Source organism: Acromyrmex echinatior, chromosome 9 (genome assembly GCF_024713525.1).
Source record: "Acromyrmex echinatior isolate Ae372 chromosome 9, ASM2471352v2, whole genome shotgun sequence".
Lineage (NCBI taxonomy): Eukaryota > Metazoa > Arthropoda > Insecta > Hymenoptera > Formicidae > Acromyrmex > Acromyrmex echinatior.
Window position 1 is genome coordinate 13,237,322 of NC_141860.1, and position 18,735 is coordinate 13,256,056.

The 18,735-nt window shown below is 30.4% G+C and overlaps 1 protein-coding gene across 5 annotated transcripts in view; it reads right to left on the minus strand.

Annotated features, from left to right (window-relative positions):
• Neto (Neuropilin and tolloid-like) overlaps positions 1-18,735 on the minus strand; it is a 137,643-nt gene that overhangs the window by 11,156 nt on the left and 107,752 nt on the right. For all 5 annotated transcript variants that reach the window (XM_011062573.2, XM_011062575.2, XM_087409863.1 and 2 more), the window contains exons 6-8: positions 15,991-16,148; positions 14,629-14,866; positions 12,445-12,563 (exon numbers count right to left, since the gene is read on the minus strand). In XM_011062573.2, coding sequence (XP_011060875.2) covers positions 12,445-12,563; positions 14,629-14,866; positions 15,991-16,148 — 515 coding nt within the window. The remainder of the gene's footprint in view (positions 1-12,444; positions 12,564-14,628; positions 14,867-15,990; positions 16,149-18,735) is intronic.

The window sequence follows — 18,735 nt, forward strand, 5'->3', positions numbered from 1 at the left end:
AATTATTTCCACATTAATCTATTTTCATTAGCGTCTGTCAGATGAAACATCTTGAATTTTCTACTACTTCTTATAATTCAAAAATTTCTCTTTATTATTAGTTTATACGTTAGTAAAATACTAATGTAAATCAATAATAAGGTTTTTTATTTATTAAAATTTATTTATCTTTATTTCAAATACATACTTATTATTGTTAGTAAAGAATTTGTTATAATTATATTAACAAAAAGTTTAAGTACATCGACCTAACTCTAAAATAAATACGCGATTAAAAATATTAATGTATATATATATATATATATATATATATATGTGTGTATATATATCACCGTATAATTTGATTACTTTCTATATGTATTCCACACGCATCTATCGATTTATAACTACACAGAGAGAGAAATTTTTTTTTATCAATTGAATCACGTATTGTGCGGAAAACGTGCCGAAAAATTGGCCCAATGACCAGAGAAAGCAATGCAATGTGCTGAAATCGTAAATCGCGTTGGATAAATTCTGTCATTGTATAGCAATTACAAGAATAGCGTGAATATTCTTTTTCGCTATGTCGAAAGAAGCTACTAAACGTCTATTTCAGCATCAACATTTTTCAGCGTTATTTTTCGGTTGTTTCACGTCTTTCTCTTCTCTCTCTCTCTCTCTCTCTCTCTCTCTCTCTCTCACACATTCATTTTCTCTTCCTCTTCTCCCCCCCCCCCTCTCTCTCATTCTTAAAGTTAAGCTGCAAAGTCGTGATGCCGTTCCGCATACAAGCATATGAGTAAACGGCGAAGAGAGGAACACGGGAAGAGAGATTGCACAAGTGGATGCTTCCTTCTGCTTCCGTGAGTTAGAGTGGTTTATTGTTATGCTCATACGCCCAGAATCATTGCACGTTTTCGTGAATGCACCGTTCTACCCGCCGCTTTTGGAGAACCCACTACTGCGCGTAAGTGACACCTTTCGTTGGCACCACCAGCGAGAAATTGTACGATAAATGGCGCGAAGAAAATTAAATGTTACTTTTAGCGACACGTTTGAGCGAATATTTTAAGATGATCAATGAAGAATTTGAGAATACTTCTTTCCACAAATTTTTAAAACCTTTAAAGTAATTGGGATTGCATCAAATATCCAAAAAATATCATTTAATATTATCCGATATTTTTTTTTACTATTCAATCGGATAGTCGGATATTATTTTCCCCTTAGAAAATTTTCTTGTACACTTACAAGTAAATAGCATATAGCAAACTACTTTATTTTTCATAATGTCAAATTGATGGCTGTCCATCCACATTTGTCTGTCCGATTATTATTTATAAAATTTTTTAAAAATGATTTTTTTCAAATTCCGTTTTCCGTAATAGATACCCAAAAATTATAATTTCATCGAAGCAAAATATGAGTCAAAGCAGTTGACCGTAAAGAAGTTAAAAGACAAATCAATGAAATTTTCAATAATACAGGACAAACCAAACGGCTCAATGGCTTTTTCAAATTCTGCTTTTTTACTGCATTAATTCGTTACATCCGTTGCAATAGTTCAATGAGAAAATAGAAATACAATTTATTCAGACAGAATTATATCTCACGATAAATACAAAATTTGACAATTGATCGCGAAAGCTGTCACTTGTATATTATTTACAATTAAATGTGATTCACGAAAAACATTCCTGAAAACATGTTATTTTTTACCTACATTTTGTTCCATTACATGATCGACATTGGCCATCGTACAAAGTGCATAAAACGACTGTCCGGATTTATGGTGATTGGTTATATCGCTGCAATCCGAGTTTGACCGAATTCGAAATATGTTCCATTTTATCTCGTGATTCCCAATGTCGCAAATTCACTAGCATGATATATCACTTTTTACAAATGTCAGTGTGTCAGATTTTCAAGGAACTTAAACATAACTAAAACTTTACTTATGCGACATATTGCCATTCCATTAAAACACATATTCTATTAAAATATTCCTTGCATATTTTTTGTTGCAAATATTAATATCGCTTGATATGAGAATTTGTGTAAAATGACATATTAGTTTATCGGCAAACTTTTGTGCGTTTTTACGGAGGAAAATTTGTACTATTCCAGCAATAGAAATTCTTGACCACGCCACATCGTTCGTGAACGACGGTGCGCGTAGAACGAGTTATCAGAGAGATGAAGGTACGAGAGTTATTTTAAATATTTTCGCTATTTATGGCGTCGTATTCGATGCCTGTAAATGCCAGCGTTTACTCTGTAAATTCTCTGGTCTGAGGATGGTTGTTATGAATTATTAACATATGAATTAACATAGACTGCTTTCACGAAAAGCTTGTTACGTATTTATAATAGCAAAAGTTTTTACGGAATCCTTGTGTACATAATAAAAGTATTTCTATAATATCAAACACAAATATCCGATAATATCGATAACAGATATTAGTATACTTAAAGGATAGATCGTGAAAAGTTGTGATATTCGATTAAAATCACGAAAACAACGATAAATCGTGTTTCATTCTACAAAATGGCCCTTCGGCAGAATACTGAACTATCCTGTTCACACACGGTAACACACGGTTTTAGTATGTGAATTACATTTATCATATTTGAGTTGGTAAAAGCGTGCTATTCATTAAGGTATTTCATGGCAGCTCGGCTACACACAGTCCAGTCGAAACAGTGTTTAAAGTCAACAACTGTCGTGCATTCACACGCATCGCTCATGTGTCTCCACATCGAAACCTCGAAGTTCTACGTGATATCGACTTGCCACATTCCATATAGACACAGTCTAACTAGGAACAATGTTCCTGTACTTGAACGCAAATCCCGCGTCGAATGCGCGGCCCTTCTGTTTCGCCGTCTGGCAAAGTCGCGTTTCTTTCTGGGTGACAAGCAATTTCTGGAAATGTAGGGTCACGTTCAGTAAAATTTACGTCTTCCTATCTACTTCGATTCCCGTGTCAGCCCATAAAGGCATTTTTACGGGATCAGAACTATTCACGCACGTACTTCAATCGGCTTGTACTTCAATCGCGAGTAAATGGTTCTTTTATGCTTCCTTCACGTCAGACAGCAGAACGAATTAAATTAATATTCGGATTTAAAGCCGGAGGTATTTAATTAACGTCATTCAATCGGCTCAAAATAAAGTTTTATATATATATATATATATATATATATATATATACATAATAACATTTGATGCAAAGCGTTTGCATTAAACTTTTACGCATTTTTTTAAAACTTCCTGTACTCTTTAATGATTGCAATTGAAAGAACATAAATCGAAGACATAGTTCAATCCACCCTTCCATCAGTGTAAACTTTAAAACTCTCCTTACTCCGAAAGAACGAATCATTTTACTACGCTATTTTATCTTGAGTATAACTCGCCTTAGCATGACTTCTTTCTAATGATATCAGAAATATTTTCCACCAAGCTGTGTAAACCTGTAAACGTTCTGCGCACACGGAGCTGCTGCCGGAAACAAACGGAAAAGAAGAAAACAAATAGTAACCTCTCTTCCCCCTCTGGAAAGTTTCTGCAAGACGGAAATAATTAGTCGCTACCGGGATTACCAAGAAAAAGGCTTGAAAACCTTTCATTAACAAAAAGGGAAGAAACCTGTGTACGCGTGAGCACCTTGTTGCCTTTCCAATGCACTTCCTGTTTATTCCCCCATTGCTTTCCATCGTTCGATGAACAAGCTCGCTAAAGAGACTACTCATTAGAGAATATTTTCTTCAATTTCTCTGTTGTTAACACATTAAAGCACTAAAGAACAAATGCGAACGCCTGAGAGATTGATTCGCACGGGAATTATAACATTCTGTTAAGCTCACTTTGTACTTCTCCTTAATAAATAAAAATTACGTAATGATTATAATAGAATTTATTATACTGACGTCTATTTACTCTTTGCATTTCTCTCTTTTATATATAATGCTAAAGAGAAGAAAAAAAAATCTGGTTGCATAAATTGAAAACTTGATAAATTCAAGCTGAAAGATACAAATTATTATAAATACTTATAGTTAAGCCAATCAAATGTTTTAGCTATAAAGTATCGAACTAATCGGAAATTCTGTTTGATATAATCAGAATACACTTTCGTACATGTCTTGTTAATACAATCAAAACATTTTTCTCAGAGCACAAAAAAATTGGTGATAAATATCTTGTTTTAACTGCAACTTCATATTAAACTTCCGAAGTTGACGATAGGTCTATTAGTTTTTTATTTGTTGTTTGACATGCAGAAGTAGCTCTGCGCAAACGGAGAAATGGACCAAACCATTTTGAAAAATTGCTCCAAGAACGTTTCAAACTTCAATCAGCTTCTATTGGATCCATTTAATTATATTCTTCATGTTACAAATTCACGTTTGCAAATTAATTTGAAATAAAATTAATATCCATTCGTTTTATGTCATTTTGGTTCAAATTTATTAGTGTTTTTTAATTAACACAAGTTAATGGATCTTACAGATCCAATTAGTAATTATATTATATATTTCAACTTTTGAGGGTTAATATTGCCTAACGTTATAATCATGTATAAGAATATTGCACTAGTTCCTTTATAACGAAGATTCATATAATATGTCTGATATCTACTGACACATGATATCTACTGTTCCTGGGCAGTACTCTGACATTGATTCTAGTAGTTCTGAGATTCTGAAATATGATCATCTTCTCTGAATTCCCATATCATTTTTCTTACCAACACACGGTTTTCCTTTTACAATTCACGCTGCTTACCAGCACGTTGCGTACTTTCAGCTATTACGATGCTGCCGTGTGATAAAGAGAACGAATATTCCTTCCGCTACACATCAGTATAAAATTGGATGGAGCTCGCGGCTTTCTCGTGCGCCGCGAGAGCATATAGGTCGCGATTTTGTCGCGCGTTTCGTCCGTACGAGCAATTTCGCGGTCGAGTTCTCTCGCACGGACAACAACGTTATCGTAGCTGTATTCTGTCTTTGGTTTACTGTCAATAACCAACGGCATACCTCTGAATAGTTTATCGAAAACGATGCTAAGACTGATACCTTGAACAAATCTGTGATTATGCGATTTTTTGAACTATGCATGGGTTTACTTATTTGTTTTTATTTATTTATTGTAATTATAGATTTACATGCAGGAAGCAAAAGGAATGCGCGACTTTATTTTATTAGTAATAAATTTTTATGATATGTCATATTATTATTGTACATTGGAAATATTATATTTTTAAGCAATTTTCATAATATTAAGTTGGGCATATTTAATATAATAATATTTTTAAAATTATTAAATTTTCACTCTATAACAAAATAATTGATAGTATGCAGACTAACATTATAATCAATACTCGCGGTGGCTTGACTAAATAATAATTAATTAATAATTTATTATTATGTAATGTATTATCATATAATTTTTTTTATAATGATTTAAATTTCTATAGACATCTAATACAAATGACAAATAACATATCGATATCGATATCTTTATTGAAAAATGAAATATAATGAAATATTTAACTTATCTGTTCGCTATTATATATATATATATATATATATATATATAGTTCTGGAAAGTCTATTAGAACAATTTGTTTGTAAAAAAATTATAGAAGGATAATCAAATACAAGTTTTTGTTGTTTTAATTTAATATTACTATAAAAAAATATACACAGAGGAAAAACATAACAATATATTTTTAATAATAAAAATTTTGAAACTTTATAAATATAGGTGAAAATTTCATTGAAATATACATTTTTTATTGTCCAACATCATTTTGCAATACAAGTATGAATGAATAATCCTTTCTGGCGTATTTTTGCTTACTGAGCTTGCTTGTGAATACGAATCTATTATTCAAATTTGGCTATCTATTATATTATTTGAATACTATAATGCATCTTGCATATACATAGTATGATATAAAGAATAAATAAAATTGTGTATATATATATATATATATATATATATATATATATAAACCCATCTATCACAAAATTTAATCAAATAGCGAATTGTAAAACTAAAAAGAATCTCGAAACGCAACGAATAGATATCATGTTTTTTTTGCAGAAAAATAAGATTTAATAATAAAAGTGAAATTAAAAATATGCACAACGTGAAACATAATATAAAGATTTTAAATATCGTGCAATAATCATTGTGCGCATGTTTCAATGAATCACGTTATTTTTTTGTGATAGACACATCCGCTAGTGGATAGAATTACAATTATTTAAAAAAAAAAGTGTAACTAGCTGTATGAAAGTGCCGGTAGTCGGAGAAGGTTCGGGTGTGAGAATGCACAGACAGGACGGCATTTTTGACTATTACAGTCTTTAATTTAATTAATCGCCGTTTTGTGCACGGTTGAATTAAATTACGATGTGATGGCATGTAACGCAAGAATGCAAAAATCTACTTTAATTTTGTCGTGATCTCATTTTTGCTCATCCAGTTTTTGAAGTCCAGAAAATTTCACATTGCGCAATTGTTGTAGTAATGCTTAGAAATATATCGCAATTATGATTATTGTCAGTAAAATTAGAGCCGTTCACTGCATAGCATTCATTACGTTCAATTGCGGAATAATTTATGAGCTCTATATATATATATATATATATATATATATATGTCTTTGAAATTACATTGGTATATAGTACGAGGTATCTTCTCGCAGAGCGTCGCGCGATGTAATTACTTAGAAAGAGAAATAGCTTTCCTCTAAAGAAGAGCTTATTTGTAACTAGAATCGAGCAAAATTTTTAGACTGACAAGACTGACTGTTCTTTTTGAGTACTGCTAACTGCTGAATTATTTTTATAATACAAACGCAAGTTACAAATAACAATGCGAGACGTAAACAATTAAACAAAATTATTTGTTATGTAACTACGTAGATAACACTTTTATTTTTTGTCGTTTAAATCAATACAAATTTACTAATACACTGATAAATGAATTCAAAAATGTGAAAAAGCCTCTGCGTTTGGTATATATTATAATTTAAAACTTCCACTTTTGATGAGAAAGCAATTGGTGACGATATGAAATGCACGGAACGCTTGACACGAAGAATTTCAAAGTACCTGTTTTTGATGTTGGTATTAAAGCTATCCTGCAGTTTTGTCCTGTGAAAGAATCGGAATCAGCACGAAGAAATGAGATTTAATTCCGGTCTATTTTACGGGTTGATCTTTTTCAAGCATTTTCACGAGGACGCGCTCATCTATCGTCGATGTAAAAGCAAATGCAATATTAGAAGTGTAAAGATAGAATATTATATCTCGAAATCTTTTTCTACAAAAATTTTATACTGCTCAACAAAAAATTAAATGAGGCAGCGATAATATAATTATAATTACTTTATATTAGAAATTCGAACCATTATCTTTCAAAGTCTAGATTAAAATCAAGTACACACTTTAAGTTTTATAATTAAATCTATTACAAATATTAAATAAATAAATAAAATAAGAACAAATAACAATAATATATTTAATTTTCGCGCATAATTTAAAAAACAAAACTTGAATTTATTCCAGAATATATTTATATTTTGTAATTAGTTTATATGATAGAAGCTATTAATTTCTTACAATTTAAAGAAATAAAGCATTAGCTATATTGTTAAAAAACAATAGCTATATATTATATTAGAGAGAGAGAGAGAGAGAGAGAGAGAGAGAGAGAGAGAACAAATTTTAAAAAGTATAAATGTCTTTATAACAACTACTTTATTAAGCTTAATGAAAAGTTCAAGATATATATTTTTACTGCATATGATTGCGCTTCAATAATAATTAATCATTAGCAAATTAATTCCATATGTTGTTTATCATCAATTTATTAGGTGGAGCGACACATTCGAGCGTACGTGTTGACGCGGGGTAAACAGACACCTCTCCATCGCAATAAATTCGACACTATATTGCGACTGACAAGTGAATGAGAACGTTTATTTTAAACTAACAGAGCGGCAAAGCGTGTATTGTTGTAGCAGAAGATATTAATAGTTGTTGGCCATTTAGTTACAATCGTTTGCGCGAATTGAAATTATCTACAGAGCATCAAATATGGCACATGAATAAGCGGATGTGTTTAAGATAGTTAAATTACTGAAAATAGATCAGAGAATTTAACAAATCAACAGATGAAGATGATGATAATAATAATAATATAAAGATATTAATATTTCTAAATGACAACATTGATGTATGTTAAATATTACTGTTCCAAATATAAAAATACAATTGTTTTGACTACATAAGCATTAGAAAATATTTTTAATCTCAATATAGAAGTAGTATTTTCACGATGAATCTATTTTTTCGATGTTGTTATTAAATTTTCTTATAATTTGTACGGTAGGGTCGTGAAAAACTAAAATAATAATTTTTCATTTGCGTCAAAAATCAAATGCGTTTAACAAGAACACGTATTTCAAATTTAATAGATTTTGGCACAGACCGTTGATAGCGCATTTTTAGGACATATGAAAATTAAGTTAGTGAATCAAAATTTGTTTAAAACAAGAATTTTATACGGAAAATATTTTCTCGTTGTGCACAAGTAGCAATTAATTATTACTAATTATTTTTTAAAGGGCAATAAATGTTCAAATTAATAATTATTTGTAAATAAACAGTTAAACATGATATTTTCTACTCATACTACGTCATTTTCACATAAGTTTAATAAACAAAATATTTTTTAATTTCCTCCAATTTTTTAAGTAACTAATAAATAAGATATGTAATATAATTTATGTACATGCACAATAGATTGCTTTCTAAACTACATATAACATAAAATAGAATAACTAATAATTATATAATAACTAATAATTACATTTCTTTCTTGACAGAAAACCTTTTCTAGAATTATTATTTTGAAGTTCATTGCTCACGATTTGTTCGATTTGTACGTCACTCCCATATTCTGTTCGATTCAAATTTTTCATTCAATCCGAAACGATCGAGATAAAAACATGGAATATCATCGAAGTCGCGTGCGGCAATATCAGGAGAGCATTATTCGCCGTTAGATTAATATCCCGTCGGTGGCATCGTGCTGTCGTTTCGCCGTTGCCTTGTTCTGGTAGTCTGCCAAAAGCGCGTAGTATTGTACGTCCCGGAACCGGAAACACCCACCCCGTATAACCGTCGGGCCGCACATCCGAATATCACCGAGGGAGAAAGCGCCTTTGGAATTGCGCAACCTCGAGATCGGGACTCACGCAAAATCCGGACTAAAGTGGGCCCGCAAAACTTTATTCGAATAAATTAATTAGTCCGATGTTACAGGCAGGGACGAGAGCAGAGAAGACGTTTTACAGAGTTGAAGGGCGGAAGGGCGAAGGATTAAGTCACAGAAGACGACTCTTATGGGGTGGTGTATGCCGGATTTGTGGTTAAAAGATTAGAAATCTCAAAGAGCGGCTACATTATTCCACGATACTATTTAACACATACGCCTATACGCGAAATTATTGTACACAAACATTGAATACAAATCTTTATTACATCGGCGATAAGTATTTAAACGTTATAAATTTTACGACATATCCTTTGTTGCTGTAATTTAAAGAAGTGAGGTAATTGTGGAATAAATGGTGATAAATAATGATTGCAAAATTTCTTCATATAATTTATGTGAGCTTCATCTTAATGTATCATTGAAACTTTAATTAACAGGACAATTAATTCTTTAAGAATCGCAGTTTTTTGAAAATTTTGGAACGAAAAATTTATCGAAGATTTTCTTAGGATTTTCGGAATCACTGAATTCGATTCTGGTCTTACGATTCTAAAATTCAAATTTCAAAAATCTGATTATTGTAAAACTGGGTTTTCGAAAATTTTTTATATCTCCGAATTTGAATGTAGTCTGAATATATTAAATTTCAAAAGAATAGTAATCGCTATGAATGATCTAGTGTCACAATACTTATAATCACAGTGTCAGTTTGGAAATTAGTATTGACTGTTTTACTTAGCACTAAACTTCAAATAAAGTAAAATTGAATGTTACATCGCAATTAAAAATTCTCTAAAACTGCAGAGTTTTATGATAACGAAATTAATTTTTAGAAAATTCTGTCCACCGTATTGGTCCACTATGAATTATTTTTTTTATTTTTAACCTCAAATTTGAATAAAGCATTACAAATTACTCTATAAACTAAGTTTCATAAAAGTCGAGCAAGCAGTTTATAAAATGAAAAGGAATGACTCCAAATGGAATCGCCAGTCCACAAAAGGTTAATGTTTTTCTCTTAAAAACTCAATTTTATTTAATAGTGAGTTAAGTCAATTTTATTTAATATCAAATAAAACTACTTTGAAATTATCGCTGAATCAATATATTATGGCCGTTGAACGCTTTTTTATAATTTTTTTCTACTGTGAATTAAAAGGAAGGTACGAAGTATAAGAGATCGTAAATGACGTTCCATCCAATACGTCACAAGTAGGTTTCATATCCTGAAACCTAAGTTAGGCGTTACGAAATGAACTTTTTGAAAGCTGTAGATAATCCCAGCTAAAAGACTACAAAGTTCTCGAGACAAAGTACTCTTAACGTTTATCGTTAGATCATGAACTGCTCATCGTGTTCTAAAGAGACTGCCATTTGCACTATGAAGGTAATCATTCCTTCTACAGTCTCTTCATATAGATTATCTCGAGAATCAGGTTACGGTTTTTTAAAATTTATTTCTTCATCAAATAGAAATCAAAATGGCAATTTCAGAAATGCTGTATTAATTTAATTACAATCAAACTTGTTAATAACATTTGACTGAAGACTAAGTATTAGGTGTTGGAATTAATTCGTAGCGTTTTTAATGAAAGAATGTTATTTATTTCACATGAGCATTAAAAAATACATTAATGAAAGTACTTCTCATCACTTGTAAAACGCTACGAATTAATTCCAACACCTAATAGAATTTAAATGTTTTTGTTACTTTTCCATTTTCTCAGAGAATAATTTAATTTATTAATCTTATTCCGCAACATCCATTATTATTTTTTTGTGTTGTCATCCTCCTATTTTGCTCTATAAATTTACGAATCTCATATTTTCTTTATTGTGTTCAGGAATGAAATTAAATAAGGCATTAATTGTTATTGTTATTGTTTTTTATACTAACAATTTGATAATGACGTTACAATTTTTTGTGATGGTAACGATAACATCAGGAACGTATCGCATACGAAAAACTGGAGAAATGCTATAGTATATGTAACGCATACTATATTATTTCCCTAGTTTTTATTATTTCGTATGCGACTTTTCGAGAATAGAGACCCAGAGTTGAAACAATTACTTTTAAAAATAATTCGTTACATAACGTTATCATTACTGTCATGAAAAATTATAACATCGTTACCAAATTATTATTATAAAAAAATAATGGTAACAGTGTTGCAAGTAACGCGTTATTTGTCATCCCTGATTATGTTAATAACAATATAATAATATTATTTCTTAAATCAGATATCTTTATAAATGGAAATTAATGTCAATAGTATTTAATAAATAATAATAATAATAAAATGAAAATATTGCTTAGAAAAAAAGAGAATAGATTCATGTGAAAAGACAAAAAAGCGGCCTATAAAACTGATTTTGTTCGCAATTAGAAGAAGCAAATTGCTGCTCCATGATTACGAGTTCTGAGATGCCTTGTTCGTCGAGCCAGTTAAACTAGAGGGAGCCATAAAACTTCCTCGAATAAATTAATTAACCTGGAAGATCAGGAGCAAGTAAAGTGGAAACTCGGAGGGCAATTAAGACGACGCGACGTATCGTTCTTGCTGTAATATTGGGTACACCTTCGTGGTACAAAACAAGGATATACGCGAATGGTTTTAGCGAGCTAACAAAAGATATTACTGGATCGTAGTAAGTGATAACATTATTTGGAGGTGCAAATAGCTCAACACTGTGAGATACTGTGTTATACGTTAAAATCTTTCGTTTATATTCTCAATGGTAATAATATTAACACTTATTTAACATTTAAAACACAAACTTCTCTCGCTGAAAATTTGTCTTTGGTAGCTTACATTAATATCATTTTCAGGACTTTGTAACTCTTAATTTGAGATGTCAGAAATACCATAAGTTACTTTTATACCTCGCAGTCTAAATTAATCTCACACTTTGCAAGCTTGCACTGTTTCACGCGATTTAACTTCCACAGTTTACAGTTTGTGAGAAGATGAAAATCTGTAGAGCAAGCGGTGAAAATCTGTGGAAAGGAGTAAAAGGCAAACGAACAGTATGCACGAGAGGATGCAACTCGTGGACGTGCCGGAATTGCCAGAAATGGTCGAAATTCGGGAATTGGACAGCGTTTTGTTAGGCCATGGAACGGATATATTGAATTTGACAAAGCTAAAACTCACTTTGCACTTTTCGTCTTCTTCATCCCACTTGAAGCGGCAGTTAACCTTGCCGTTGCATTCTAATTCTGCAGCAATGCATGTCAGGTCCTCGCAATCGTACTCGTCGTCCCTGCATGTTGCTAAATAAAAAAGAGAAACCGCGAATTATATTATAGAATGAGTGAAGAAATGTTGACTGTATAGAATTTATCAAATTTCTAAAATTCTCTTTTACTTATGAATATTTACTTGATTCTATTTGTGCATGCGCATTAAACGTTAGATTTTAATCATACTTTTTTTAATTATTAATCTTCATAATATATACACACACACACACACACACACACAGTATGTAGAGTTTCCCCCCATCATTTATATATAACACATAATATTAATATGTGTGAGATATGTATTTCTAACAAATTTATAGCGAGCTTAAATATTTCCACCAAAATATGCTTCTGTAAAATAACCGCGATTCTGTGAAATAACCGAGTCGACTCTTAATTCGCACAGGAAAGGAAAATTGTGCCTAAGGTCTTATCGACGGCTATGTGTTGGAGTGTAGTCGCGAGCAAGATATTAGTTTCGCGTTGGCGGCAGGTGTAGAAAACCGGAAATTCTTCTCATGCCATACTAGAACTCGTGTGAATTCTGCACACGTAACTGCGATTCTGCGGACCACCTCATTTAACATTCAGACAAGTGCGCTGCTATTAATTTGAAATTTGATTCCTTTACTTAAACGATTATCCCCAACTTCTCGCTAACGTAAGATACTTATTGAATAAGGCATACATATAATTATAGGCTAAAACGTGAAAATGTGTAAGTCTTTGTCTTCTAATAATCCAATTCCGCTTACCCTTTTAGAAATTTGTCGACTGGCACATAAATTTTAAAAGCGAGAATTTATTTTAAAGGTGTAAGTTGAAATTAAAATATCTTATTAAAATGTAGTAAACGTATTAATTAATTATTTAACTGTACTCTATTCAGAAATTCATTTGTATTGATTAAAAAATAGTTAGCTATTATTACTAATAATGAAAAAAATAGAGCTATATTTAAAATATTTTTGAGCGATTTTCATTTGCGGAGATTAACGGTTTGTTTAATTCAAAACAGAAGTTGGCGCAATAACCGCATTGCTGATTGTGCAATTCAGAAAACAATAAAATAAAAATCCATATAGTATATGAGTTAGACACATACACATGGGAAAAAAATTTTGTGAAATTGTAGCAGATATTTTTGCCATGTAGAAAATTTCCACGTTATCGCAACCGCAACAATAACTCAGTCGTGTAGTTTAAACTGCCAAAAGCAAATTGACCTTACACTATCTCATTGTTGAAAACTGTCAGAAATATTGGTTATATGATAAAACATGTTTCAAGAACAGTGACCTTAATTTTTAGAGTATTTGATAATTTTAGAATTTTCTTCTAAAAAGAATTGTACATTTTTTTATTAATAACAATATTTATCATTTTTGATTCGATAAATTTGTTTTTATCTCTTTTGTATAAAAATGCAAAATGCTTAAATATTAATTTTATTTTGATAAATAATTATTGAAACAGAAATTAGCCTTAATAATTTATTTTATTATAATTAAAATTATTTATTCATACAAATGATTTTCTATGAAATCGAATAATTAGTAATTAGTTAGAGAATATCATCTTTCAATAATGAATAATTATAAGGCATAATGGAAATTCATACTTTATAAATCTTCATTTAACCTAATTCATACTATTCATAGATAATATGCTTATTTTGTTACGTTATTATTTGAAATTTAAATTTTACCTTTGATTCATAAATCTTTTTTTGTAAAATTGTATTATACATTAAATGATGAATGTATACGTAAAATGTACATACCTATATTATAAGACAATCTATCAAATAACACTGTTTACGATAGATATAAAAATGCACAGTAGACATATTAGACATGTAGGATTGTATTATTACTCGATTGTAATACAATACTAGCATAATAATTTCACGTTTTAATTTAACCGTATACTTTATTATAATACATTTTGAATAACATTCATCTGTGCACGTTATGACGATGTTAACATTGATATTTAATGGCATGTTCATTTACGCTCTTGTTTGCAGTACATCGTTCCGAAAAAAACGATTTGATTTAAATACATACATTTATTATTAGCATAAACTTACATTTCTTCTTATCTCTGATAGCAGTTACCACCGCCTCGAAGGTGCTGTTGAGAGCTTTCGGCTCTGCATAGAACCTCAAGTGGGCGGTATTCTTCGCAACGACAATGGTGTCGGCGATACTGCCACAAAATTTCTTCTCCCTTGAGGATATATCCGTTTTTTCTGCGAATATGTCTACAAAGTTGGCCTCGCACTCGTTTGGATGTTTCAGGACGAAAACGTCTAGAACCAGCTGAATCTGAAAAATTTCATGTGTTTTCATTTTCCTAAATGCATGCACAATGCATCGGTTTGCTGCTCTTGGACAGCCGAGATCGAATTTGAAAAATTCCCGTGACGCAATTAATCGCAGCTGATGGGTTTATTGAACTCACTCAATTATGAACTTCTTGTGGCAAAAATGTTAAATAATTCAAGTTTTTTTTATGGTACGTCTACAAATTTTGATTATTCTTATTAAAATATGTGTACTTATAGTATTATTTATAGTATTCATTGTTTTTATATGTCATTTTCATTTCTTGAAATTAATTAATGTCTTCTAATTAACATAAATTAAACGTTTTACAGAACTATTATCTGTGTTCCATATTTTGAAGTCAGTTCTAAAGGATTGAACAATATCCTTTTGCTATCGCGTAGAATTCGTCGTCTACATTAAAATGCACGCACGAGACAAAATCAATAAATAAACGACAAAAAGAAGACGCATCAAAGTCACGAGAATGCGAGAAGTAACTATGTGTATAGAATTCTTCGTACGTAATAATACTGCAGCAAACGCCATTATGACATTACTGAAACTTTTTGAGAATATTGTGGCTTATAAGAAATACACGTGAAAATATAGCTCTTCGTCACCTCGGGTTTTGTCGCGCGTTTTGAAAAAAAGTGGATAATTTTGTACATAGTTAGGAAGATATATTAGCTTCATTAACAATTTTAATAATAAAGTTTCGGAAACTAAAAGATTCTTCTATGTTAAAGCAGATGCCGTTATCAGCCGCTATGTAAATTTTGTAACGGATGTATCGCAGACAAAGTATTTGCATAAAACCACTCTGTTATTTCCGCGCTACGACAGCAAAGAGCTATTGTAAATCATTCAGAAAACGTGTTACTTTGAGCGAAACGACATTTGAAATCATGTTGTTACAGGCCAATAACAAACATTTGTATCGATTGAATGCCGTAGTAAAGTACACTTGAATCAAATAAGGATCGTAACGTTACATGACAGTAGGAAAATATTAAAAGATACGTTTTATATGCTGTAACTCATTGATATTAAATTTTCGACAATGATATCATATATTACAGTAATTCAGCGACATAATAATATAGAAGAAGAAATATTTTTACCTTCCATCCCTCTTTCACTTGAATGATCCACATGCAATCCAACGGCAATCCCTCTTTCTCGGCCTGAGCCTTCCTATCTTTGACGAGGTCGCTGTGAATTATCATCTCCATACCCGTTATGTTAAATATGCACGGTTCTTGTTCCGGTGGTATGCCCGCTGTGAATCATACCTATTACAGTTCTATACTTTCCCTAAGCTCGCACATCAACGCTCGTGTATTTGAAACTTCTATTTGTCTATTCATTTTAATATTACTATAATATATATATTCAACATCATAAATAAAATCAATAATAAAAAAATATATTTAATATTACTAATTAAATAAGTGAACTCAAAATTTAAAAATTTATTGAGTTTCATAAGATGACGATATGTAATGAAAATTACCTTGTTACTATATAACTTTTATAATATTTTATATTTCAACACTTTACAATATTTTACTTATATGGATTATATAAAAAACGATACATTCGTATACAAGATAAAAAATAGAATAAGAGATCTGTTTGTTCCATCTATCTGGATTAATTTATACGTCAAATTGAAGTATCTAAACAGTTTTCTATTTATAAATAATAAATGAAAATTATACTATTCTGCACGTGCATAATGTGCTTTCGCTATGCGCGAATTCATATGTGATATATACGATGTACATGTTCAGTTAGTAGATAGAATAGTTACGGTGTCGTAATTGTCCTCCTCTGATTAGACACTGATTATATTTTTGCACTAAAAAATTGTAGCAATATAAAATTAAATCTATTAAAAAACCAGAAATTAGGAGAGTCTGACAAAAAAAATAATCATCTTATGACAAATATAAATAACTGTTTATAAATAAATAAATGGAGAAAAAAATCATTTATATAATTATAAAAATAAAAATTAGGGATTAAAATCAATCGAATAAAGTATTAAAAATAATCAGGTATTAATGAACACAAAAATATGAAAAACATTGTTGATATGTCATTTTTTCTAGATAAATTTATTTAGCGCAAAAGAAATATTGCACAACGATTATTAGAAAATATTTTATAACTGTTATTATTAGAAAATAACAGTAAGAATATCATTTTGCAACACAACAATTTTACATCTTAAAAATCCTTAAAATCGTCATTTTTTGCCTCTTCAACCATTTTTTTCAAAAATTGTAACATGATCAATCAGTCAACTTTAATCAACAAATTCATGTTCAACAGGTAAAAATCGACTAACTATTCACATATGTAACAAAAAAAAGATCCAATTTTGTTCCAGTATAATTATTAAAAAAGACATTTTTATATTTAAATCATTTGTCGCTTTTTCCTTTTTTTCAATAATTATTAACATTTAGAAGTTCATAAAACATGAAAACTACAGTGTTTCAGTTTTTAATGTAATTGAAGTATTTCAACAATTCTCCTTTTAATTAAAAATTTAATTAAAAATGTATATTAATAAGAACACACCCTAACAATATTAAACAAACAGCATCCACGGTACCAGATGTTCCAATATTGAAACTTCAATGAATGAGTTAATCAACTGCACAGCGAGATAAAATTTTCAATGTTTGATCTTGCATCCGTCTCTACTGTTCACTTTATACATCGGTCTAAAGATCGCATGGTTAAAGCTAGAAGCTAGTGGTCGTATTCTGGATACTGGCAGTCCCTTCGCTCTCCTACCAACTGACTATGAATTAATTTTGACCTCGGTTGCGGTTGCATGGCCGCTGGCTGCCGTGGACCATCTATTTCTATCATGTCTTGTAATTTTCTGAACAATGATGTCCGACGAAGATTTTTGATTATTCGCGATTGAAGTATATGATCCAGAATTACTGATCACATGCTCGTCACGTTATTTCTATTTTCTTTAAACGTTTAGCACGTTTTATATTATAGAGAGAAATTACACCCGTTCAGTATAATTTTAATTAAGAATAGTTCTATTTAATTTTTCTATTTAATTAAGAACTTAATTATAAGAATTATAGTTATAATTAATACAAATATCATATAGGCGCATAATATTATTTAATATTAAATAATATTTTAAGCATATTCTTAGAATATTAAATTATTAAACTTTTTCATTCTTTGTATCAGTAATTAAATTTGTATTAATTTTAACTTTTATCTAAAAATCTTTTTTTTTTTTTGGTTATTTCTAGACTTTCACTTTTTTGCGTTTATCATGAATAATATATAATTTTCATGATAAAGGGAATCAACTATACTTTCATCGTGTCGATTAAGACATTATGAATCATTGAAATAATAGACAAATTCGTTTCAATTATCATTGCGTCGGATCAAGTATTTCAGTAACAAGTTTTACGTTGTTAAAGACATGAGAATCGTGCAAATATGTATGAGAAACGGAAAAGTTAGGATGCGATTTCATGTTATCGATCGATTTAATTAATCCACGATTACGCGACGAAAGGATATATCTCACATCCGAGAAGATTTGGCTGGCAGTAGATCAGTGTTAGAGGGATAAATTTCTGCCACATGCCGAAGAAAGGAAGATATCAATAAAATTTGTGATTCGAGAAAATTGTATAAATAATCAATTTTTCTCGGAAAATATTTGCTGGCATAATATTTTATAAATATTATGCATAAAGACATAAAATAGATTATACATTTATTGAAATAATTTTTCTAATAACTCTTTATTATTTATTTAAAGAGATCCTCTAATAACAGTCTGGATATGAACCTTAGTTTTGTACATG